Here is a 26,240-nt window from a genome sequence, read left to right as displayed (position 1 = left end):
ATATATTTATAGAATAACGTAATGTTTTTTATTTGCACATATATATTTATTTATTTATTTATAGAGAGAGGGAAGGAAGGGAGAGAAAGTGGGAGAGAAACACGTGAGAGAGAACTGATTGGTCGCGTCACGCACTCACCCCACGGGGACCCTGGCCAACCAACCGAGCCACCGGGGTCAGGACGAAAGTAATGAGCTTTCAAATGCTACATTTAGTCAGTGAGATTCATCAGGGGTCGGGGGCAGGAAACACATGGTCATCTCTGAACTTCATATGATATAAAGAACCTTGGCATCATTTTTTTCTTCTGTGTTATAAAACATTTTCATTTTCAAAATCCGAAAAGGCAGAACTCGCGTTTCCTGCCTCCGAGGAAGGGGTCATAAAATTTTGAGAAAGACCCCACTCACCCGCCCCGTCCTTCAGCCCTTCGGAGAACGAACGAGGCGAACCCGAGGAAGCAGAGACGCCACTCCTCCGGGAAGACACGACGGCCCCAGGCGCGCGCTGACCCAACCGGGAGCCCGGAGCCCCGGCCCAGCTCTCGCACCGAGGTAGGCCGTGCGGCCGGAGTGGGCGGGCCTGGGGGCGTCCCCGGGGGCGTGGCGCGCTGGTGGGGTCCGGGAGGCTGGGGTTGAGGTACCAGGACTCTTGGATCTCCGGGCAGAGCCCCGGAGCCCGTGCCCGGAGAGGGCCGACGCCGTGTGGCTTCTCTGGAGCTCCACGCTGTGCTGTATTCTCCTGCGCCCCCAGCGCCAGACTCTCGCTGCAGGTAACCAACTCCCTACCGACTTGCCGTTCCGCCGCCGGCGGGCGCAGGAGGGGCTGGGGGTGGGTGGGAGGGATGGAAAGGATGGGAGGAGTAGTGGGCTCGCAGCCAGGGTGCCTCCGCCGAGAATGGGGTGGGCTCTGCCCGGGTAGAGGAAGCGGAGTTGGGGCAGGAAGAGAGGGCGCGCGGTGGGAACCCGCTGCAAGCATGTGCGCTGGGGGCTGGGGATGGCGCAGGGCACTCCCCTGTGGTCCTACTCTTAGTCCGATCAGTGGTGGCGGGGGCCAACACCCTGGTGCCCAGTTTCATCCTCAGGCCACTTCTTCTGGCCCCTTTAACCCTGGTTCGCAAGGGGAGTGTGAGCTTAGAAACCGGAGAAGTTAGCTGTGGGCGTGGGTAGGCTACTAGCGAGCAGTTACTCACTGCGGCCCCCTGGGCGCCAGCGGCTTTAACTCCATTTAATCCTAACCATAGCCCTGCGAAAAAACTTTACCCCCCTTTTACTGATGAACAAGCCGACGTCAGGTTGACAGGTGACTCACTCTGGGCGACTGTAACCGACGGAAAAGAGACGCTAGTTGGGGTAGAGGTGGGGGTGGGGGACCTCAGAAGTCCTTAGCCTTCTCCCAGTCTTCCTGCTTCCTCCCTGTCCTTCACGCGCAAGGCTAGGAAACCAGCACAGCTTGGTCTGTTACGGGAACAGGCGATCAGGTGACTCAAACACAGTCTGCTCTCTCCACAGGTTCCTCTTTCCTTTCTCCTTCCTTCCTTCCTTCCTTCCTTCCTTCCTTCCTTCCTTCCTTCCTTCCTTCCTTCCTTCCTTCCTTCCTTCCTTCCTTCCTTCCTTCCTTCCTTCCTTCCTTCCTTCCTCTCTCTCTCTCTTTCTTTCTCTCTCTCACTTCCTATCTTCCTGCCTTCCTCTCTTCTCTCTGTTTTTTTGGCACCCAATTTCTGATTCCAATTCTTTCAGCTTTTGGTCATTAGCTTTTGAGGTGTTAGCTCTCGCTCAGAGCACTTTTCCTCCCCATGTAGCACTTTATCTCTTAGATGCAGAGCAAAATATAGGCACACTTGCCTGCCACACACGTCTCATCTTTCATGGTGGATGAGGTTGCCTGCAGACCCTGGCCGAACCTAATGGGCTGCCCTGGTGGGGTAAGTTTTGTAGTCACGTGGCATCCTGAGCACTTTTTGCATTGTTACTTCTTTCCATAGGGAGGAGAGTCTTCATTTCCAGAATAGTACAAGTGAATTGGGAGGTTATACGGTGTTGAGAGAAAGCGATGGTGTCTGGAGATGAGAACACGGCCACAGCTATTTGTGGCCTGAATTCGGTGAGTGATAGGCAAGAGACTCGGTCAGGGACTGGTCCCCTCCTCTGGGCATTCTGCCCCCCTTTCAGAGCTGTTCTGAAAGGCAGGTTTGTTTTATAGAGTGGAGTGGAGGGGTGAATGGTTTTCAAAGATCAGTGTAAATTACCTGCTAGGAGCCCAGACAGTTCCAGACAAGCCCCCCCCCCCCCCCCCCGCCCCGTTGCTAGAGGCTTTGGTAACAGATTTCAGTTTGGGCAAGAAGGAAAAGCTCCGTGGATATCTGGTTATTGGTCAATGAATTTTATGCAAGCAAGCCTTCAAGATGGTAATTTGGGGAAACTTTGAGGTCTTAGAAATAGCTAACTCTCCTACTTTCACAAAGTTTTATGGGTGGATAATGATAAGGTTTTTTTTCTATTTATGGTGAGGGTTGGAAGGTTATCTGCCAGCTCCCTGCCCTTCCCTCAGCCTGGCCCTGGCCAGGAGCATCTGAGTTTACCATAATGAGATAACTTGGGGGTTGGGGCAGGCCCCAAGGTAGCCTCAGGATGGGGTTGGACATCAGATAAGAGGGTTGGACCTTTCAGCCCTGCACACCGACCTCTGGAAAGTGGAGGCGATGTCTAGACATTGGGTTGTAAAAACTCTTGAGTAGTCATACTTGCAGAGCTTCTGGGTCTGTGACACCTCAAAGGCTGAGAGTGTGGTGCGCCACAAGAGGGCACGGAAGCCTGTGCTCCTTTCCCCATAAGGTGCCCCATATAGCCCTTCTGTTTGGTTGTTCCTGAATTTTATCCTTTCCAGTAAACTGGGATTAGTAAGTAAAGTGTTTTCAGGAGTCCTAGCTGTGCTACAGCACATTTTTCTAGCCACGAGAGGGCAATGAGCACCCACTCGCTGTTGACATCTGAAGGGGGGCAGCCTTGTGTGACTGACGCCTTAATCAGGGGTCCGTGCCAACTCTGGGTCGGCAGTGACAGAATTGAACTGGATGGCTGGATACACATTGGTGTCCAGAAGTGTTGTAAAAAAGCTCAGCCCTACACACCCAAAATAGCCTCTCACCATCTTTTCTACAGTTGTTTCCTACCTGTCACCTTGCCCTTGAAGACTAAAGGCGGTAATGTTCAACTGAGAGCTTACTCCTCTGACGTATGTCCAAGCCCCCAGAAGGTGAGGCTCCTGGAAGGGAAGGGCATTTTCAGACTTCCTCCTCACCACAGGATTGCAAGTCCAGGTTCTCAATGTTGGCTACGCATTAGGAGTTTTTAAAATTTCTGCCATTCAAGCCAAGGTCCAGACCAATGCTATCCTGTCTCTGTTAGGGGGACTCAGGTACTGGTACTTGAAAGCTTTAGTGTTCAGCCAAGGTTAGAACCACTCCCAGGGGAGTGGCCCTGAGTCCCGCCAGAGCCATTCTGCCCTGCGAGCTTTAGCTTGTTACTCGGAGTTCACTCACTGTGTATGCCAGCTGTGTGTGAAAGTAAGATTGAGGTCACTGTGAATCAAGTACATGGGCATCCAAAGCAGGATGTGAATGAAACTCTTTTGGAATGTTGGAAGAAAGTACAAGACTTTCTATTTGTAATTTTGCAAGCATTTAAGAATGGAAGGAATCAGTAAATGAAGACTATTGCCAGTGGTGCCTCCTTAGTCCTGTGTCCTGTAATGTGAATGGGATTTCGTGACGTAGAGAGATGGAAATTCCTTGCCCAGCTGGGGCCCTCACCTGGCCGGTAAGCACACTGTGGAGTATTACAGTTTGAAAAGTACAGGGCATCGTCGAATTCCTTTAATTTTATAAAGGCTTTACATCAGAGTGTCTCTCATCTGTCATATTTAGACTTGTTCCTGCGTGGGTTGCAGGTGCACTGAGGATACTGATTCTTTCTCAGCCCTCTCCATACAGCCAGGCGAGCTGGATTCAACAGTCGCCCTTTGGGATGTAGGTCACGACATGAGAATTGCTGCTTCAGGTGGTAGAAAGTGTCCGGTCCTTCGTGATGCTTGGGGAGGACACATGGCCATTTGTTATACCCTCCAGAGCACCCCTGTTTCTCTTGTGGGCAGTACCCAAGAGTAGTGGAGTGGAGTTTACAGGTATCAGCATTTTTTACTAATAAAAAGAGGTTCCCAAATTTGCTGCCTTTTTCTAGTTTTTGCTGTGCCTGTCGGTAGTCACAGATACATTGGAGAAAGGACCCCTCCAATAAAATGTGAAGTTACCACAATGAGGGAGAGTGACTGCTTTCTGAAAGAAGTGTATGCTGTGGAAAGGCAGTTTGAGAATGTTTTCATAGCAAAGTGAACATGTTGCCAAGAAATACGGTGCATTTGTGATTTATCAAAACTCTTTTAAAAAACCGTCAAAAACTTGGGAACAGAGTGATCTATTGCCATCTTTTGAGTGAAGAGTATTGAAGAGTTTTGAATCTGTTTGTTAATTTATAAAAATTAACACCTACTGACTAATTTGCAAGGACAGGCAATTGAAACTTCCCATCCGAATTTACCACAGAGCTTTGTATGCTTGGGAGATAGATTGAAAACTAAGGATCGAGGTTTAGGTAGTAGAGAGAGAAGAGTGCTCGGCTGTCGGTCTGCTTGAAACATCAGGCTACAGGGCATAGAGCTTAGTAGCAGGCTTGAAGTTAACTACAAAGAGTTTTTAAAAATAATGAAGCATATCTAATGAAGCGTGTCTCATATGCTGCTTTTATTACAAACATTAACAATATGTGGTGAGGAAGAAGTTTTGTGCCACAAGTGATTAAACTGTTAAGTTCATTTCCTTTCTCCCATCTTTTTGTTTTGTAATGCACATAACTTATTAGTATAGTAGGACAAGTAACATTTAAAGAAATATTCATTCATTAAGGGTACTTCCTTAATGCTTATTGTTTGTACTAAAAATTTTGCAAGGTTATCTTTAAATTTTTTGAGTCAAAGTACATTCTATAGATACATTATAGCTATGAAAATTTGAGAACTTGCTTCCCGTGTAACTTGAAGAGGCAGTTTTAACTGCCTCTTCCCCGTAATACACTCCTGTACTTCATGCAGTCGAAAATACAGTTGCTACTGGAGTAAAAATAAGTGCTCACACTCTGAAAAGTAATGAATATAGTGTGTGTGTGTGTGGTTTCTTTTGAATGTGTATGTTAAACTTCTTTTAAATAAGCCTCTTTAAAAAAGGAAATTTCCGTAAATCACATGGTCCGTCCTTTGTTTTCCGACAGGTGAATAAATGCTTTAAGTCACAAACATAGGTCATGTGCTTTCTCAGCTTTTATCCATTAGCCACCTCAGTGCTGTTGCCTGTGAACCAGTACGAGCCAGTTTGGGTCTTTTGGGAAACAGGTTGGCAAGGGCAGCAGTTCTCTGGGCAAGTAAAGTAAGTCTCAGGCCGACTGTGCCCAGCAGCTCTGGCTGTATCTCCCACCCAGGGTTCACGGAAGGTGCACATGTCACCATTCTAGTTGCAGGAGTCAGCTGACCATTGGGTTGGAGTCAGATAAACATGAATTTTCTGGAATCAGCAGCTGTGCCCAAGTGTGTACCTGGGACACCTTCCCAGGCTATTGGACTTGACAGACTTGTTCTTTTGATATAAGTTCAGAATATGCCTCCAGAATGTCCCTGACCCATCCACACAGATGCAATGCCTGATCTCTTCTTCCTTCACTGTTTTCTCACATGTTATTAGCACAACAGCTAATCAAAGTCGTTAAAATCACCTAGGGAAGATCCAGTTATAATACCCCTGCTCATTGAACAGAACCTCTGGTTCGCAGTGAAAGTGCCTGAAGCACATGTAGGTAGTAGCTGCCTCTGGAGTGTGGCTGTCCCAGGAATGTGCTCCCGGTTGGGGCTCTTAGCCTCCCAGCCCCCAGCGTGTGGATGAAACCCAACGCATGTCTTACTAGGTATGCGGAAGTATTTTAAAAGCACCTTATAGACAACCTAACAATGTTGTTTTGATTGCCTTTTCATCAAAGGACTTTTGAATTCCCTGAAAGTAGGAGACATTGCTGTTAAAAATATAGGATTTGAAAAAATGAGTGGGAATTGAAGTGAGTGCCTTCAAAGTAAGTGCTTGTTTGCTACCCACAGGCATTTCTGACCACTTTGGCGATTGTCTTCTGTGTCAGATTGGACCCATTAGGAAAGGGGCCAGGGCTTGATGGTGGGATGTGATTTTTGGAACAGGGCAAAGTCAGTCTTACAAGGTAGATTGATCATGGTCAATAATACCATTTTTTTGGGGAGAGGGGTTAAAAATAAAGTGTAAATATTTAACAAATACATTAGATTTTATATTTGACCCATATGGGTATTCCGCCCCCCCCCCTTTTTTTCTGGTTATGAAATTTCATCTGTATTGAAAGAGGGAGTGGGAAAAAGGGAAGAAATATTTTATGGGTGTTGACCCCAAAGGGGTGTCAGTTCTTGCCTGGGGTTCTTTGGGCAGCCCTCCCAACAGCCCTACCCCCACCAAATAATTCTCATTTGCCCCCAGGGAAAAATGAGAATTAAGTCGAGGTGATACAGTGCACTGTGAAAGGACACATTCTGATAGGGTGACGTTTCAGGGTCTGGTTAGCATCAGCCTTTCACTCATTGCTGACCCTTCAAAGAGCCATTTGTACCCACCCTGGGCAGTGGCTTCCTTTTGAGGTAAAGAGGAGAGGGGTCCCAGGGACTAGATGAAGTTCCTTTATGGTCTGGTAATACTCTCCTCTCTCTAAACTATTTTCTTGATCAAATCAAGTGCTGAATACCATGTCCTTGTCTTTAGTCTCAGTAGTATTATTGTCTGAAAGGCTAAGAAATAAGAGACCTATGAGTGCAGAATTCTGTTTTTCTTTATGACCACACTTCTCTTAATATTGGATCACAGAATCCACCCCACCCCCGTGACCCGGTGACTGCCCCCAATGCTGCTTCTGGCAGGACTAGATGCTCTCCAGAGTTCCTTTCTGCTTTACAATGGAGGCATTGTTCTGAAAATAATTTTTAATTATATTGACCAAGCCTATAATTTTCCCCAGAAGGCTCAGCAAATAACCATGGTGTGGATTCCTTGACACTTGGGAGATGCATTACTTATGACTGTTTTTCCCCCTTGAGAGCCTAGGATTCCGTTTTGTGTAATAGGTGCTTAATGTGGAATCACATCGTGTGTACACAGGTATTTGTTAGTAAACTGAAATACGGTTTCTCATTTTGGGGTTCTGAAAAAGTCACATTTAGACATGAATTAAAGATTTGAGCCCTGGCTTGCATAGCTCAGTGGATTGAATGCGGGCTGTGAACCAAAGGGTTGCAGGTTCGATTCCCAGGGCACATGCCAGGTCCCCAGTGGGGGCCGCATGAGAGGCAACCACACACTGATGTTTCTCTCTCTTTCTCCCTCTCTTCCCCTCTCTAAAAATAAATAAATAAAAATCTTTAAAAAAAAAAAAAACAGATTTGAGCACTGCCTGGTGTGGTTCCATAGATCGAGCACTGGTCTGTGAACTGAGAGTTGCCAGTTTGATTCCCAGTCAAGGCATATGCCTGGATTGCACATCAAGTCCCCGGGTGGGGACCTGCAAGAAGCAACCAATCGAAGTTTCTCTCCTTTTCTCCTTCTCTTCCCCTCTCTCTAAAAATAAATAAACTAAAATCTTTAAAACAAAAGATTTGGACAAAGTCCAGACAAGAAAAGAATGTAAACAATAATGATGAATAAATTCCTAATGTTCCTTTGGGCTCCTTATGTGTCGCTTACAGTGTGAGCATGTTACAGGTTGACGCGCTTATTCTTTATGAAAACTAGGGTATGTATGATCCCTATCCTAATTAAATCACTTAAAATTAATTAATTTTTTAGCCAGTGAAGAAGCTGAAGCTTGCAGAGAGGTCTGAGTTCGTGGACAGTGGTGGCCACTTTTGACCTGGCTGTCTGGCTCCAGAACTGAAATCACGGCCAACAAACCTTCCTCTTCTTACCCGTGATCACAATGAACCGAAAATACCGAGCCACTAGTAATCAAAAAAACAAGGAATGAAACCTCGGTGATTTACAATTTTACTGTTGCCATATTGATAAAAATAATTATATGGTATATAAATACATAGTACATAATTAAGATAATTATATACTAAATGTAGAGAAAATGGCACGCAAACATTTGGAAGGCAATCAAGAGCCTAGAAATTTATATGCTTTGATCCAAGAACCCCTCTTTTGGGAATTCCAGGCAATCCTTTAAAAAGCCTGAGGCAAACAAAGCTGTGAGTGTATTCAAAAGTGTTTACAGCTCATATTCATAAAAATATATTTGGAAATACCTTTGGTATCCAACCATGAAGCACAAATTAATTGTGGCATAAAAAAATGATGACACTTTGATATGTGTCGAACGGAAAAAGCAAAATAGGAACCTGCACCCCTGCTGCTGTTAAATCTGAGCACAAGTGTGAGCGGCCCTGCTCCTGGCCCTGCTCCTGGCCGGGGCTGTAAATGGCTTTCTGTTTGTTTGCAAATTACCTTTAATGCTTTGCAAAGGTATTTCACTGGAGCTCACTTCGGAACATGGGGACCATTGTATCCCGATTTGCAATTAAAAAGAATTCCTGAGGTGCAAATTAAAAATTCAACTTTTAATTGAAAATTAAGTTTTAAAACACTGTGAAAACATTTGAATAAAACCTGCCTTTGCCCAGCACCCAAATAAAAAGATGCTCGCTCAATAGTTTAGGGTCTGTGCTTCTCAACTTTTTCCAGTGCGCATATTTACAATCTTTTGGAGGCTTGTTTTGCTTTAATCTGTACAGACTGAAACGCGGCTCATCTCTGAATGCTGTTTTATCTCCGGAATCTTTTTTCATGTCACGACCGGGAGAATTCCTTCATTCTTGGCTCTGGCAGTTATTTTAAATTCAACAAGTATGCTTTAATAGAATTTAGATAAAATGAAAATGTAAGACTTCGCCGTTCACGTGAAACTTCTGAAAGGTAACACTGAGAGCTCAGATCACAGACGGCTCTTTGAGGGGTGAAGGCGTTGGCTGCACCTCAGGGCGAAGCCTTCAGGAGGAGAGTTTGTCCCATTCAGATGCTGGGGAAGATTTGGAAGGTTCTGAGGCTCCTTGAAAGGTTAGGGGGTCAGGTGAGGTATAATTCAGAGGTGTTTACAACTTGGTCCAGTGTTGTTCTTGGCCAGAAAGTGCGACTGCCCAGGCTCTTCTGTCCCCTGGGTTGAACCCCACCCCACTTCTTTCTTGCTGGTAAACTGGAGGAAATGACCATTTTCAAAGCAGCTGAAAGCCTCAGTGTCCTTACTGCTAAATGAGAATAAAAATAGCTATTCACGGGATTGTGCAAATTAAAGAGAAATGTATGTAAAATGCTTGGCAAAGTATATGCTGACTACCAATATTAACGATTTCCTTAATTCTGAGATAACTTTGATTATAAAGGCACCATCAATTTAATATCGACATTTAAGGATATTTAAAAAAAAAAAGCAACACCATTGCAGGAATGACCACATTATATCTGTGCATTAAAGGCCTATTAATTAAAAAATATCAATGTAGCCCTGGCTGGTGTAGCTCAGTGGATTGAGCATGGGCCTGTGAAGCAAAGGGTCGCCGGTTCAATTCCCAGTCAGGGCACATGCCTGGGTTGCAGGCCAGGTCCCCAGTGGGGGACACATGAGAGGCAACCACACATTGATGTTTCTCTCCGTCTCTTTCTCCTTCCTTTCCCCCTCTCTAAAAAATAAATTAATTAAATAATTTTTAAAAATGTCAATGTTAGAAAAGACTAAGTTTTCAGATGTTAGGGAAGAAGACATGTTCCTCAGCCCTTCTGGGTTCTTCCTGCTGGTTTAATAATCAAGTAAAAGACTGATTAGCGAGGGAACACGGGCACATTTAATCGCATATGTACATATGGGAAACTTGCACACGTGGAGACCTCGCACACATACGAGATTCAGAGACAGTAGGGGAAACGAGGTGAGCGGATGGCGTTCTGAGCCAGGGATGGGGCGGGCCACCTGGGAGCTCTAGAGAGGGGGGAGAAGAACAGGTGCTCACTAACCAGTTATTTGTCTGGCCCTGTAGATGGGTCATCAAATATCATCCCTGGTGGCAATTCTTAGTATGGCCAAGTCCCCTAATTTAAATTCTTTAAAGGAGAAGTAAGAGTTTCTCGGGAGCCTGTGGCAGCTTCGGATTCTGCTCAAAATAATTCACATGTGAAAGCGGCACCTCTCCTGGAGACCCGCTCTGAACCTCCCCACAGACTCGTGCAAGTACAGTCTGATTCGTATTTTGTCTGGTAGCAGGACTCCCCCACCATCCTCCACTCTGACATCCCGCCTCCCCTGTCCCTGCCCATCACCCTTCTGCTGAGTAATGGCAACGTGGTTTGTCACTCAGGAGTTGGGGAATCTCCTAATTGAATCCAGTCCCTCTCGTGCACAGGTGGGGACCAAATACAGAAAGGTTAGGAAAGGTAAGGTCAATCACAGAGGATGAGAGCCACCCAGTAGGAGGCAGTCATTTCAGGATTCTGTATAGATATCTTTTAAGACACAGCACAGAGTGCTCTGAATTCATGGTACAGGCCCTGACACACTGTAATTGGAAGCATTTAAGTATTGTACTTTAGTGTCTTTGTCTAGAAAAGCCTATGAGCTTGAAGGCACATTTTTGAAAAAAGTACCCAAGATACTTCCCTACATTTGGGGGGAGCAAGGGAGTGCATTCTGAAATATTTGGACTTTCCATTGAATAAGCCTCTGCTGGGCCCAGGGAGCAGTGTGAGTAGGTGGGGGAGGGTAAGAAGACTGGACCCCCGCTACTGGGAGTTTGCCCACCGAATGCATGGATTTGTTCACAGAGACGGTAATGTAGAATCAGGTGCTGAAAGGAGAGGTGATGACGGTAACTCCTGCTCCTTGAGCAGCTGTTGTGTGTGAGTCACTGTGCTCGTGCTTTACAGGTTTTTAATCACTACCAATCGAGTGAGGAAGGTCTTCTCTGCTAAAGAATTGTCCTTGACTCACAGCCTTGCCAGCCACGTAACCTCTGGGCCCTAGTGTCCCTATCTTCAAAATTGAGAAAGGACACAATGAACTTTAACATACCTTTCATAAGTGACATTCTGTTTGCATAAAACTATGGTGCTCTATGCTGTATTATAAACGTCCTAGTATTAGATTAAAATTTTACAGAAAGGAAAGAAAAACGTATTGCTCCTCCATCTGGAATTTTGAAGGGAGCGGTGAGATCTTTATAATCATTTTTGGCATGCAGTGGTAGTGACATGGAAGATATCTTTAAAAAAACTTTTTGCGTGTGTATAAATAGATAAATTTCTGTTTCGGTTTATCAAGGTCAGCCTCTGCAAATGAACTCTACTGCCTTTAGAGGACTTATTACAGGACCGTAAGAGCTCTTTCTCACAGGAAGAAACTTATGTGTTTTTGAGAGGAAACCAGACAGATGATCATTGTTTAGCTACAAATTTTTATGACACTAAACGCAAAGAGGTCCCTCTCCTTCTTATTTTGTTTTGTTTTGTTTTCAGACAACCTGTGTGTGTGTGTATCCTGTCTTAAATTAATTTTAAAAGCCTCTTCTAAGCAGCATTGTTTGTCTAACTGTACTCACCAACTCTGAAGGTATCTAGTGTAAAGTTGTAAGCCAACTACGTCTTTATAAAATTATAACAAGAGAATTTAAAAAATAGCCCTCGAGGCTAAAACTATGTCTCTGATGGAGTGAGGGAAAATTTTGGTGGCACTAAGAATATACACAGTCTTGTGCAAGTATTACCACTCTCCCTTTCTGGTGCATTTTATCATCTTAAACCGAAATTCTCATACCCATTAAACAATAGCTTCTCCTCCTCCACCCCCCAGTAACCTCTATTATGCATTCTTTTTCTATGAATTGATTACTCTAGTCACCTCAGAGGAATAAAAGCACACAGTATTTGTGTTTTTGCGACTGGCTTATTTCACTTGGCATAATGCCTTCGGTTATTCATGTTACAGCATGCATCAGCATTTTATTCCTTTCTAGAGCTAAGTAATAGTCCATTGTATGGGTACACCACACTTACTCTGATATTTTGGTACAATTATGGCTCTCTTTAACTTTCAAGGGAGTGTATAAAACTTGTATGGGCAAATCCATATATATTTCTAGCACTAAATTTTACGTTAAAGAAAATTTGGATGGAGGGCACTGAGAAAGCATTGGTACTAATGGGATTAGTGTGACTTATTTTTTTGCTGTGGAAAGCACAAATACTAAGTTTTAAGGATGCGCAACCGTAGAATCCTGTTGATTGCAGCTGCTCCAGCCCTGCACTTCCTCATGGCCACCTTTGCCTCAGTGCTGAGTTGGAGCCAGTGTCTTCTTCAGCCTGCTCCTTCTGCCGCAGGCCCCACCCGGATGGCCGAGGGACACAGACAACGTGACAGGAGCAGAGATAGATGGCTCTGGGAAGGAGAGGGCCTGTGCGAGTTCATTCTCATGGGTCGTGTCTGGTGCTGCTGGTGCCTCCATCCCATTTCCTCCTTTTGTTTTTTGGTTCCATTAATGCATTCCCTCTAGGTTTTGAAGAAAATGAGTAACTCAGACCAGTTATTGGGTCTTCTTCACCCTTCCAAGTGATCACTGGGTATTTAAAGAAAGAGCATTGGTCTCAGACACTTAGTGAGTGTGCGTGTGTGTGTGTGTGTGTGTGTGTGTAAGGAGTGGGCAAGGAAAAGGCACTCAGAGCATAAGCAATAAATCAAGTCTAGTCTATGTGGGCTTTGGTGTACTCACTGGTTCCCTTGCATTTGCAAAGGAGATTTCCAGAAAAGTGTCCCAGTTCTTCCTGATTTCTCCCTTCTGGGGCTGGTCTGAACATTTTTATTATTATAAGCAAAATTCACTTTATGAACGAGGGGCCATCCCAGGGGAAAGCAGAGTGGGCCCCGGAGCCAGGCCCCTGCTGCTGTTGCTTCTGCACAGAGCTTTGCAGGGACCTCTTTATTATAGATGTGCATTTCAGTCACTGGCGGGGTGTGGCCCATGCTTGTCCTCACTCTTCTGATGTCTTTTCTGGAGTCTTGTCCTTGTTTCCTCAGTGCCTAGAAATCTATTCATTTTTTTTGTTTCACATATTGAGAAAAAGGCATAGTGCCATAATATAATGGGGAAGGAGGTCATTCGGGTTAAGGAACATGCGTGGCAAATATTCTCTATGATTATCTCTTACTCACTCTTCTTTTTAAAATTGCTTTTGCTGCACAACCAGTTGGCTTATTTGCTGAACTCCGTGAGAATTTTCTTCAACTTTATTTTTAATGCTTCTATTGAATTTTTCAATGTTTGCTATCATGTCACTAATTATTTTTAAAGATTTAATTTGCTTATTTTTAGAGCCAGGAAAAGGAGGGGAAAAGGGAGGGAGAGAAGCAGTGATGTATGAGAGGAACATTGATTGGTTGCCTCCTGCATACCCCCAACTGGGGACGTGGCCCTGCAACCCAGTCATATGCCCTGACCGGGAATCAAACCAATGACTTTTAGGTTTGTGGAGCAATGCCCAACCCACTGAGCCACACCGGTTAGGCCAGATCACTATGAGAGATTAGGAGTTGCGCACCTGGGGGCAGAAGCAGAAGAGAGGGAAGGGCAAGGTGAGGGAAGGGCACATTCCTGGGGGGCAGGGTATCTCATTCCTCTTAAAATTCCCTGAATGTTCTTTTTCAAATCCCATATCTTGATTGATCACTTTAAAAATAAAGAACCAGGCACCTGAGTCTACTTTTTAAGAAGCTCCATCACATGCATGGGAAAATTATGTAGTGCACAGTTCTTTTTTCATTTCCACTCAGAGAAATGAGATGGCTTTACTGGTAAGGCTGACATTGGCCTCCTGTTTCTCAACCCCACTTCCCTCGAGTTAGAGGATCTGTACTCACAAGACTCCAACACCCAAGGTGGGAAGTCGGCGTGTGACCAAGTGGCCTCTACTCAGCCGCCTCCCCACCCTCCTACGCATGTGAAGTCCGACTTACCACAGAAACTTGCAACCCTCCTACATGCAGAGTATTCATGTCATTCATCAAAACTACATAAATTTTGATGAAAATTAATGTACATATGCCTAAATTGTCATATGGCTTTAAATAAAACAACCTAGCTGATAAGCCTAAATATAGCTTTAATTTTTGTAGAAAACAGAAACTGCTGACCAACACAGGTTCTCAAAAAGGCTCTATGCACAGGATTCTGGAGCGCCTCCCACTCCCACTCCACCCGGAGCGCAGTGGAGTACCACCGAAGGAAGGCTGGACTGAGAATCGGAGGGACGTAGCTCTGGCCTCTGCTTTTTTAAACGTCAGTTTCCTTCTCTTTCACAGGCTACCTACAGGAGCCCGTGGTGACCTTGCACATTATTTGTACTTCAGGTTCTATCTGCTTCTGCTGTTTTGCTTAGTCACTGCACTGCCTAAAGGTTCTTATATCTCGAAGGTGCCTAACGTGTTTCTGATCCTCCCTCCAGGTGGAGGATGGACAGGAATGCAGAGGTGTCAGTTGAAGAGGATGTAAACCCAGTTGCTCCAGCCCCTGCCCAGGCATCAGGACCTGTGGAGGAAGGGCCTCTCCCAGATCTGGGGGCTGGGAATAGACCTGCTGTGGTTGTGCAAAGGCAGTGAGGCACAGAGCCCAAAAGTTATTGTATATTCATGTTTGCCTGTGAGTTTGGGCCTTTTAAAATTTTTTGCCTTCAACTTTTACTCATTCAGCAAACACTAAGTTCCCACTGTGTGTAGCAGGAGAGGCTCAACGAATGTTAGATGAAGAGAAAATACTCAGAACTTCAGAAGTCACCCCAGCACTCTAAAAAAACATATATAAATCTTTACCCCTCCCCTTCTCCATTCTTGGCCTGACCTCTGCTCACATATCAGGCTATGAAAAGCTCTCATGCACAAGTCTTGAAGCGCAGTATGGCATGGTCTTTGCTTAATTCAAATGTCCTTTCCAGCAGGAGGTACAGGTCTTCAGCCTGAAACTGCCTCCCTGGGCCTTCGGCTTCATGTGAGGCCAAGCCACGGTGACGGTGCCTGCTTGAGGACACAAGACCTCCAAGTCCAGTGATGCCAGAATTGGACTGCCAGATTCCCTAACTGGTCCAGAGGATTCAGGATATCACAGAGGTTCTTTGCCATGTCTAGGAGCAAGGGAGGATGCTTTTTCAAAAAATTGGAATAAGAACAGGAGAAAAAATTGGAGCCGTTCTGTTTCCTTATCAGCCACGCTGTACCCCAGAGGATCCTGGGATGGTGACTTCTCCCTCTTTGCCCTGTCTATCTGCAGGGAGAGTTTGTACAGCCACGCTGTACCCCAGAGGATCCTGGGATGGTGACTTCTCCCTCTTCGCCCTGTCTATCTGCAGGGAGAGTTTGTACAGGTCCTTGACCGGGCTCAGCAGGAGAGAGTAGTCATAATGGTGTGTGGCTCACCTGAGCCATTTCTTTTTATTAATGCCAGAGGTGAGCCCTACACTCCTCTAGAGAACAGTGTCAGAGATGCAATGAACCATATGGCTCAGGGTGGCAAATGTCAGGCATAAGTGGGGAACCAGATCTGTGGCATAAATGTTCTACTGAGTGGCCTGTATGGTGTGAACCACATTTCCTAGTCTGAACCATTTATGACCAGTGCTCACACTAGACTCCAGTTTCTTCAGCTTCATTGCCCTCTTCTCTTTGTCAGCTTTAGGCTCTAACAAATATCTAAGCAACATGTATGTGTATTGAGTGGCTCTGATGAGCCAGCTCCAGCCCCGGGTCTGCCTGGTGAAGTGGATGAAGGCCCTGGTGGTGCCCAGACCATGACCAAGTGTTGCTTTGGGCTCAGCTGAGAGTCCTCACAGGCATAGCTGGTCCCACAGGAAGGTCACCTGAGGCCACCTGTACTCACATTGTTTTTTTAAAATGGATTTTATTTATTTATATTCAGAGAGAGGGGAAGGAAGGGAGAGTGGGAAGGAAACATCCATCAGTTGCCTCTTGCACACCCCCAATTGAGGACCTGGCCTGCAACCCAGGCATGGGCACTGACTGGAAATTAAACAGGTGACTTTTTGGTTCACAGGCCAGTGCTCAAGTCACTGAACCACACCAGCCGGGGCTGTCCTCTGTACTCAGATTCTTAAACAATCTGTTTAGGAGAGTACTTCTATAGTTCTTGTACTTGTCTTGTTTTAAAATCCCCACCAGTGCCACAGTTCGGTTATTTTCAGTTTTGTTGTTGAATTGTAAGAATTCTTTATATATTCTGGATACTTATCTTTCTGAATATGTTATCTACTACCTTCTGATCTCCATTGTTTCTGATCTGAAGCTATTGATAATTTTCAGGACCCCTTGTATAATCACTTTTGTCATTTTGAAGATTCTTTTTTAGTCTGTCTTTCAACAGTTTAACTGTGAAGTATCTAGATATTAATTTCTTTGAGTTTATTGTCCTTGAAAGTCATTGGGCTTCTTAAGTGTGTTGATTAGCTTTTTAAATTTTTATTTTTTTTAGAGAAGTTTTAAGTTTACAGAAAAATTGCACAGAAGTTATAGCGTTCCCATATACCCCATCACACATTTGATGAAACAATATTGATATATTATCATTAATTAATTATAGTTAAGAGGGGTCATTCTTTATGTGCTACAGCCCTGGGTTTTGACAAATAATAAACATCATGTAGCTACCATTATAGCGTCATATAAAATAGTTTTACTGCCCTAAAAAGAGCCGTGTTTTCTACCTATTCCTTTGTCCCTTGCTTTCCTCAAACCTCTGGCACACATTGATCTTTTTATTGTCTCTGCAGTTTTTCCTTTTCCATAATATCATATAGTTGGAATCGTACAGTATGTAGGTTTTTCAAGTTAAGTTTCCTCCATGTCTAAAAGACTTGGTTTGGTAGTGCATTTCTTTTTTTATCATTGAGTAATATTCCATATTACGAATATACCAGTTTGTTTTTCCATTCACCTACTGAAGGACATCTTGATTTCTTCCAATTTTTGGCCATTATGCGTAAGCTTCCATAAACATTCACATGCACGTTTTTGTGTGGACATATGTTTTCAATTTGGGTAAACACCTAGGAACATGATTGCTAGGTTGAATGGTTAGCATATGTTTAGATTTGTAAGAAACCGCCAAACTGTCTGCCAAAGTGATTATACCATTTTGCATACTTGGAGCTTACTGAATGTTTTGGATGTGCAGATTAATTTTTTAAAATCAAATCTGGGAAGATTTCAGCCCTTATTTAAGTACTTTTCTGCCCCACCATGCTGTGTGTGAGCCCTCTCCACCATCCATCTCTGCCACAACCCTCTCTTTTGGCTATCCCCATTATGCATTTATTGATATGTTAACCCTGTGGAGGTCATGGCCAATCTGAGAGATACAGACAAAGTCTTTTCTTAAATACTGTTACATATATTGAGTGCATAAGTTTAAGGTCATGACTAGCTTGGATGTTATTGCTTAACCCATGCACTTGATACATGTTAAAATATTTAAGAAAAGACTTTGTATCTCTCAGATCAGCTGCAACTTTTGTTCAGTTAATGGTATCTCATAGGTCTTTGAGGCTTTGCTCATTTTTCTTAAATATTTTTTCTTTTTTTTTTTTTTGTTCTTCTCACTGAGTACTGTGACTCAGTCCTTCCTCAGTTCCACTTGTGTTTTTCTTTTGTCAGTTCAAACCCACTCTTGAGCCCCTCTGGTCAGTTTTTTTCAATTCAGTCATTGCACTCGCAATTCCAGATTTCTGTTGTTCTTTTTTATAATTTCTACCTCTTTGTTGAAAATTTCGATTTGGCCAAATATTATTCTCATACTTTCTTTTCGTTTTTTTAGTTCTTTGAACGTATTTATAGTAGCTGACTTAAAGTGTTTCATCTGTCAGATGCTGGGCTTCCTTGGGACCGTTTTTATTGACTGCTTTTTTTCCCCTGTATTTGGGCCAGAGTTTCATACTTCTTTTTGTGCCTTGTAATTTTTTTGTTGTTGTTGTCGAAAGTACACATTTTATAATGTGGCAACTCTGAAAATCACACCTCTCCCCCTGTTCTACCAAAGGCTTATTGTTGTTGCTGCCTGTTCGTCTATTGACTTCCCTGAGTTAATTTTCTAAACTATATTCTTTGCTGTGTGAGGTCACTTAAGTCTTGGTCCCTTAATGACTAGACAGAAATTTCTTCAAATTCCTCGAGCCAGTAAGGAGCAGAAATTGCTCGAAGGCATAATTTTCTTTAGGAACCTGATGTTTTAATGGTTGAGATGGTTAAGTATTTAGCCAAAAGTTCCCTGTGTTTGCTTTCTAGTAGAGGTTTGGAGTGGGGTGGTGGACTAGACAGTTAGAAGAAGATGCGATAAGCAGCTACTTCTTTTGCAGGGTTGTCTTTAATGAGCCAGTGAGCATGGGCATCTCCACTGTGGGAATAAGATATAGTAGACTCTGCAATCACTGGACCATGAAACCAGTCCTTGGCACGCACTTTGGGACAGGCTACTAGAGTTTTCTTTGAAAGATGTTGAACTAAATTGCAGGGAGCCTTCAGACCTTTAGCCATCCATAAACGTAGCATTAGAAAAATAAGTAAGACTGCAGAGAAGGAAATGTTAAAAGAGAGAATTAATCAGCCACAATTTTGAGGGGGGAAAAGTGCATACGTAGGATTAGTTCATCAGCATGCTTTCTGAGTGTGTGTATATTTACGTGGGCGTTACATCCCTTCATACTTTTCCCTTTTCATTTCACAGATTTTTTTGAAAGCCTCATGGGACATAACACCACGGCTGGATGCCTGGGGAAATTAGGAGACCTGACGGCGTGAGAGCCACTCTGCCAGGGGCGCAGGATGTCACCTGGAATCGAGTAACCAAACAAGCCAGATGTTCCTTAACTTTAAATGGCAAAAAAAAAAAAATTAGGTACTTTTTGTCACATTATACTAATAATCATCAACTATTTATTTTTATTTGTATAAATATTCACAATTCACTTCCTAATCAAATATTTAAAAGTTCTAGTGGTAATTCTTATGTTAAAATATGCTTTAAATCTTATAAATCTGGTATAGAGACAATTGATGGTATTTGGCTTTCTTTGTTAGAACAGTAGCACTTCTTAGTTATGGAACAAATTGCCAGATTATAAGATTGATTTTTGAAAATAAAACAAGATCTGACTATTTGTAAACATGTTATGTAATAAAAGTAAATTGGGTTCCTGGAATTTGAATAGAGACATAAATTCTGTCATAAATTACAATTTATACACAAACGTCGTTTTTTCCACATGTCTTAATTATTATAACCTGTTATAACCAATGTGAGAAATGCAAGGAAGGCTGGGCGGGTCATTTCTTCCTGTGATGCCTGGTGTGGAGCTGAACTACGTGAGGCCAACCCCAAACAGTCCCAGATCTGGCCTGTTTTCAGCCATTGCCCTTCCGGTTCAGTTTGAGAATTCCATTGACTAGCCCTTCCTTCAACAGCCGCTTTTCCTTCAAAGATTCTTAGCATCATCTCATACACCAAAGATTGTAGGTTTGATTGGAGCATCAGCTCATACACCAAAAGATCATAGGTTTGATTCCTGGTCAGGGCACATACCTAAGTTGCGGGTTTGATCATCGGTTGGGGTGTGTATGGAAGGCAAGCTGATCCATGTTTCTCTCTCGTATCGATGTTTCTCTCTCTCTCTCTCTCTCTTACTCTCTCTCTCTAAAATCTATAAACATATCCTCAGGCGAGGATTTAAAAAATAAACAAATAAAGATTCTTAGACGTGACAGCCATTTCTGAACATCTCCCTAAGTGCATCCCAATCTTAAATTGGTGAACAGCCAAATAAATCTGATCTCTTCAAATATTTGGGGCTGTTGATGTCAACCGATGGGCAGTTGTGGATCTGCCAGGAGGAACCCAGCGGGGTAATGATTCCAGGTGAGTGGTGCTAATTAGAACTGGCCCGGTGTCAACACCCACCATAGAGAGTTCGCTGACCATAGCCTGGTCTGCAACTCTGTTTCTGCACCTCCATATACCTGAGAGGTAAGAGGTTTATTGTAGGGTACTCTAGCATATCCTTATACTTGAGGGGTTTTTTGTTGTTGTTTTTGGTTTTAAACCATTTGCCATTAATACTAGAGATTGGAACTCTGTAACACTACCCCTCTTCCTCTGTTTGACACACTTTGTTTTTCTTTTAAAAACCTGACCTCATAGTAACAAGGACAGTTTTGAGCCTGAGAAGATGTCATGGAAACTGTATTTATAGGCATCCTTTCTGTGTTTCTTTTAGTGCACGTCTGCATGTAAAGATGCCATTGCCCTTCTGATGAATGCAAACTGACAGCTTGCAAGGCCAGGACAGAAGCAACATCTTTGCTGCGGGAAGCGTGGAAGACTGCCCTTAAAAAAGGAGAGTCCCCAGTTGTTTGAAATGCTGAAGAAGTTGCTGAGAAGGAGACTTTTTTCTTATCCCACCAAATACTACTTCTTGTTTCTTGTTTTTTCTCTGGTCACCTTCTCTGTTTTAAGAATTTATCAAAAGCCCGAGTTTGTGAGCATCGAACATTTGGGTCTGGTCGGAGACAATCCCGGTAGTAATATTAATTGCACCAAGGTTTTACTGGGTGATGTAGATGAAATTGAAAAGGTGAAGCTTGAGATTCTAACTGTGAAGTTTAGAAACCGCCCTCAGTGGACAACTCATGACTATATAAACATGACTAGCGATTGTACATCTTTCATCAAGAGGCGCAAATATATTGTAGAACCTCTTAGTAAAGAAGAAGCAGAGTTTCCAATAGCATATTCCATAGTGGTTCATCACAAAATCGAAATGCTTGACAGGCTCCTGAGGGCCATCTACATGCCTCAGAATTTCTATTGCATTCACGTGGACAGAAAATCGGAGGATTCCTTTTTGGCAGCAGTGATTGGTATCGCGTCCTGTTTCAGTAATGTCTTCGTGGCCAGTCGGCTGGAGACCGTGGTGTATGCGTCATGGAGTCGGGTTCAGGCCGACCTCAACTGTATGCAGGACCTCTACGGGATGAGTGCAGACTGGAAGTACTTGATAAATCTCTGTGGTATGGATTTTCCAATTAAAACCAACCTGGAAATTGTTAGGAAACTCAAGTCGCTCATGGGAGAAAACAACCTAGAGACAGAGAAAATGCCACCCCATAAAAAAGAAAGGTGGAAAAAACATTATACGGTCATTAATGGAAAGCTGACAAATACAGGGACTGACAAAACGCACCCTCCTCTGGAAACACCTCTGTTTTCGGGCAGCGCCTACTTTGTGGTCAGTAGGAAGTATGTGGAGTACGTGCTAGAGAATGAACAAATCCGAAAGTTTATGGAGTGGGCAAAAGACACATACAGCCCAGATGAGTATCTCTGGGCCACTCTTCAGAGGATCCCTGAAGTTCCAGGCTCACTGCCCTTAAGCCATAAGTACGACATGTCCGACATGCAGGCGATTGCTAGGTTTGTCAAGTGGCAGTACTTTGAAGGCGACGTTTCCAAGGGCGCCCCTTATCCACCCTGCCACGGTGTCCATGTGCGCTCCGTGTGTGTCTTCGGAGCAGGTGACTTGAACTGGATACTGCGCACCCACCACTTGTTTGCCAATAAGTTTGATGTGGACATTGACCTCTTTGCCATTCAGTGTTTAGATGAGCATCTAAGGCATAAAGCCCTGGAGACGTTGAAACACTGACCATTGGTTGCCTGCAATTTTAGAAATAGAGTGCTGCCTGAGATGTATCCCATCTGAGTCCTCTGCCCTGTTAATAAACATCGGAAATGCTGTAGGGGGTGCTCTTTGGAGCGGGGCCTCCAGCTCTTCATCTCAGAGGAGCTCTGTGTCTCTGCAGAGCACAGTTGCTTAGAAAGCTTACAGCACTAGGTGCTGACTTAGAGTTAACGCCAGGCCAGGGGCAGGTTGGGAGGCTTTGTGGGGAGAGGTGGCCCTGGTGGCCAGATGCAAAAACCAGCCTGTTACAGAGCTCAGGGACTTAACAAAATGATATGATTCAACCTGTGCCAAAATTACTTTGAGAGCTTTAAATATGACAGTTTTCTTGATTTGAATAAATTTATAGCAAAACCCAATCATAAGGATATAATTTATATTGTAGGTTCTATGGTTGAATTAGAAGTCTGACTTTACTGTAAATGATTCTTGTGAATATAGTTGACTTTCTGCTGCAACATCATGCTGTGTGTTGTATCTGTGGGTCATCTCAGGGAACTTGAAAACATGGGCTTGACCAGATACAAATACTTCTGAGTAATTTTTGTTTCTACCAATGTGCACATGTTTCTAAAAACAAAAAAATGGTGATTTGTAGTTTAGTTGATTCTGTGAATCATCTTCAATGACTAGAAATGCCTTAGGTTATTAAATGAGTTAAGATATGTTTGTTTATTATTAAAGTTTCTACAGAGTAACACTCAATTTTATAAATATTTGTCTGTCTCCCACCATCTCCCAGACCCTGCTGTCACACCGTATAAAAACTGGTTTTGTAGTGCCCCACAGGACTGCCTCAGTTCTGTTGTATGATGTGGTGGACAGTAATTTGTGTAGGGAACTGACAGAAACGGTGAAGTGCGGGCATGGAGTGGGGAGGAGGAGGAGTCAGATTCAGACCCCATCTGAGGCCTGCGATGAGTGTTACAAACCACCCATTGCCACCATCCACAGAAATTGAGGCTGGTGCTCTTTGCCTGTGTCCAACCTCCCAGTGCCTTGCATCTTAGTGTGGCTGGTGTCCATTTCACTGGCTTCCCTTGACCTTGCTTCTTCGTGTTACCTGCCTATTGGCTGCTCCTTAGCCCTTGGGTTTTAAGTGTCCTTCTCTCTCAGAACCAACGCAGGAGAAAGAGGTGTTCTGTTGTTCTACATGCTGCGTTTCAAAGCCTGAGAATCCGAAAGGAACCATTAGGTCTGGGGTAGATTATTTTAGTATTGGTATTATTCACAGCATATGACTTTTACTCTACTTTTTCACCAAAAGACTGGATAATTTGAGGTTGCTGTTATGCTTGCTCTTTGGCTAAGCTGATACTGTTCAGCCAAAGCTCTAACAGGAAATGTGAAATTTTATCGTTTAGCTAAGGCTTTAAACAAGAGTCAAAACCAGGTACTTTATTCTTAAAGGAAAAGCAACTTCACTAGTACATGAGAAATTCATAATGTCAGACAGTTTCCAAGCCTTCAACTGAGAAAATAATTTTATTCCTCAAAGTTAGGAAACATTTTTATTTTATGGAGAAGTGTGTTATATTGACCCTCCAGAACGAAAGTTTCATAGTTTTCCGTAAAGCTTTGTCGTTTGTAAACATGAAAGTCAGTGGGTTGCTGTGTTTTGCATGATTGGATACGGTAGCTTTGAAAACTCACGTGAGGACATCAGTGGGGGCGTTCCGTACCGTGTTCTGTCTCTTCCCGTCTAATGCAGCCGGTTCTTCGAAGGGGCATCAAAGGTCTCGTCCTTTCTCGAGTGGCAGGAAGATTTTACCTTTGGGGCCGTTTAGGCGTTTTCTTTGTAACTGTAAAACCAGTGATATCCAGTGACACACACTTTGTGTCTTCGTCTTGTAGTTGTGCTTCATTCATGATGTCCTGTTTTATGGATTTTTTTCATGTTTATTTCAAAAATTCACAAATTAATAGGAAAGTTAAAAGCAATACTACAGAGGACACCATATAACCCTTGCCTGGAGTCCTGCTTTTTAACATCATGCCCCTTTTGCTTTAAATATTATTATTTTTAATATAGCAAAATTGAAACGTTTTTTAAATTTACAAATACCCGAAGTTTTATATCTCAGAACTCTTATTATTATAGTATGATTGTGTCTGATTTACATGTGAATTGGCAGCTTTTGAGGGATTTTCCTCCACCCCAGACATAAAACTAGGACTTTTGGGTCTGTTTCACTAACCCCACACTGGAACTGTGGACTCCCCGTCTTTTATGTCACCGTGGAACCTCATCTGTCTAGAATGGTACCTGTTGAGTTGTGTCTGAACATTAGCCCGCTGCTAGTGACTACTAAAGGCATTACATAGAATTTGTTTATTAGGGCTCTTACTTTTAGACCTTTCAGGGTAACCTAAAAAAGCAAGTGAAATATATATTCCCAGGACAAGCGATTTGAAGAGTCAAAAAAATTGGTTCCAAAAGGAAGCCCATACTATATTCAGAAGGTGCAAAACATGGGTACTTTGGGAAAGATAAAGAAATTATTTAAATAGTTTTCATGTGTCAGTTATTAAACACTAATTTTTTCTTGCTCTCATTTAAGATCTTTTGTAGGTAATGATTAAAAATCATGCACAAATAAATCCTTAAACATATATAAACTGCTGTTTTGTGTAATGGAAAGATTATTCTAGTTAATGAAGTACTGCAAAAAGATTTACTATTACTTATTATGGACAACTTAACAAAAGTGTTTCTACTATAGGCAGTGACCTAGGTTCCTCCGAGACCACGGGAAACAGCCGCTTGACCGTGTGCATGTGAAGCATCATTGGTCTCTAAACATGTATTGCTGTCATTTATCAAGAATAATTCACTTAAGTAAAATAACATAAATGGGTTTTCTTTTGTAGTTACTTGAGGAGAGGAAAGCCATGCTTTTAGTTTATGGTATTTGTGGGATCAATTGAACTAGAGTTTCCAGTTGCTTGGGAAAATAAAAATCATTTCTCGTTTTATTAATTAACTATAAAATAAAGCTAACACTGTTTTATGGTAAGTGTGGTTATTCTTAAGTTTTACTTTTTTTTTTTAAAGACCTTATTTATTTTTAGAGAGAAGGGAAGGAAGGGAGGAAAAAGGAGAGAAACATCAATCAGTTGCCTCTTGCACATCCCCAACTGGGGACTTGGCCCACAGCCCAGGCATGTGTCCTGATGTGGAATTGAACCAGCAACCTTTTGGTTTGTAGGCCAGCACTCAATCCACTGAGCCACACCAGCCAAGCACATTTTACTCTTTTGAATGTGAACATGACTGAATGCATTTGGAACTTGTCATATACCACCATTAAAAGCAAACTAAAAGGACAGCTGGATCAGGAGTGGAAACATAGAAATGAAGACCTCAAGGAGGGTTAGCAACAGGGGAGTGGGAGGAGGAGAAGGGGGGAGAAGGTACAGAAAATAAGTAGCATAGACAGTAGATAGAAAATAGATGGGGGGGCAAGAATAGTATGGGAAATATAGAATCTAAAGAACTTGAGACACATGGTCATAAACTAAAGGGGGGGTAATGGTGGGGATGGGGGGGTAGGGTGGAGGGGAATGAAGGGGGGAACAGAACAACTGTAATGGCATAATCAATAAAAAAATAAATTAAAAAAAAAACAGCTATTCCAAAACCAATGCCTTCTATCCACAAATCATTCTTTCTTTTTTGCTAGCTACCAGCCCTCAAATATTAAATTTAGCAGTTGATGTAGTGTTGTGTGCGAGTACTGATTAAAAGAATAACATTAATTCTCAGAAATGTCGGATAGGAAGAGGATGTGGCAAGGGCAGATTATTCAAAAAGACTTAGACAAGGGGTGTGATTTAGGAGAAAGCAGTTTAATGACAGCCAGTGGTGCGTTCTAGGACATTAGTAGCTTTAGTTTGTTGAGGGAGGAGAGCAGTTTTCTGGGTCAGGGTTTCTACTCCAATACTAAGAGGATCTGCTACTTGCAGTTTACTCCTAGAGGGTGCAGCTGACGGAAGCCCCCCACCCCCACCCCCAAATACTGAGTGCATTCTCCAAAGTCCTCTCACCTCACTTGCTAAAGCCCTTCGTTAGCCTCATTTTAGACAAAACAGACTAGAAAGTAGCAATATTGATCTCAGATCTTAAAAGCTTAAGAACTTTACATATCCTTCATAAGGCTGCTTGTCAAAGAATCTTTATATGTGTTATCAAAGTTTTCACAGCTTGTCAGAATTCCGATGTACTATTTTTTGATGCAATAAGACCCAACCAAGATGAGTTACAACTATTGGAAAAAACTATTTTCATCACTGTAGATG

General features: G+C 43.2%; 1 protein-coding gene and 1 pseudogene across 8 annotated transcripts; one reads left to right on the top strand and one right to left on the bottom strand.

The window, feature by feature from the left end:
• The first annotated feature begins 236 nt into the window (after positions 1 to 236).
• On the top strand, positions 237 to 25,344 carry GCNT1 (glucosaminyl (N-acetyl) transferase 1). Of its 8 annotated transcripts, none has more exons than XM_053656403.1 (5): positions 237 to 555; positions 1,986 to 2,104; positions 3,163 to 3,256; positions 18,932 to 19,102; positions 20,478 to 25,344. In XM_053656403.1, exon 5 carries the CDS (start codon positions 20,619 to 20,621, stop codon positions 21,903 to 21,905), a length of 1,287 nt encoding a protein of 428 aa, XP_053512378.1. In that variant the 5' UTR covers positions 237 to 555; positions 1,986 to 2,104; positions 3,163 to 3,256; positions 18,932 to 19,102; positions 20,478 to 20,618; the 3' UTR covers positions 21,906 to 25,344. The 8 variants fall into 8 exon arrangements, 7 of the variants coding, with proteins under 7 accessions (XP_053512378.1, XP_037005012.2, XP_037005003.2 ...); XM_037149108.2 differs by lacking the exon at positions 237 to 555 and adding an exon at positions 626 to 773; XR_008389923.1 differs by lacking the exons at positions 237 to 555; positions 18,932 to 19,102; positions 20,478 to 25,344 and adding exons at positions 626 to 773; positions 3,681 to 4,980.
• Positions 15,116 to 17,186, bottom strand: LOC119052101 (peroxisomal membrane protein 11A-like; annotated as a pseudogene).
• Positions 25,345 to 26,240: the final 896 nt, after the last annotated feature.

This window comes from Artibeus jamaicensis, unplaced genomic scaffold, assembly GCF_021234435.1.
Source record: "Artibeus jamaicensis isolate MK-2021 breed Jamaican fruit bat unplaced genomic scaffold, CSHL_Jam_final scaffold_1964, whole genome shotgun sequence".
Classification (NCBI taxonomy): Eukaryota; Metazoa; Chordata; class Mammalia; order Chiroptera; family Phyllostomidae; genus Artibeus; species Artibeus jamaicensis.
This window is presented reverse-complemented; position numbering and strand designations above follow the sequence as displayed.

Excerpts from the sequence above, each read along its gene's own strand:
- GCNT1 (XM_037149117.2), top strand. The coding sequence starts at position 20,619 with ATGCTGAAGAAGTTGCTGAGAAGGAGACTTTTTTCTTATCCCACCAAA.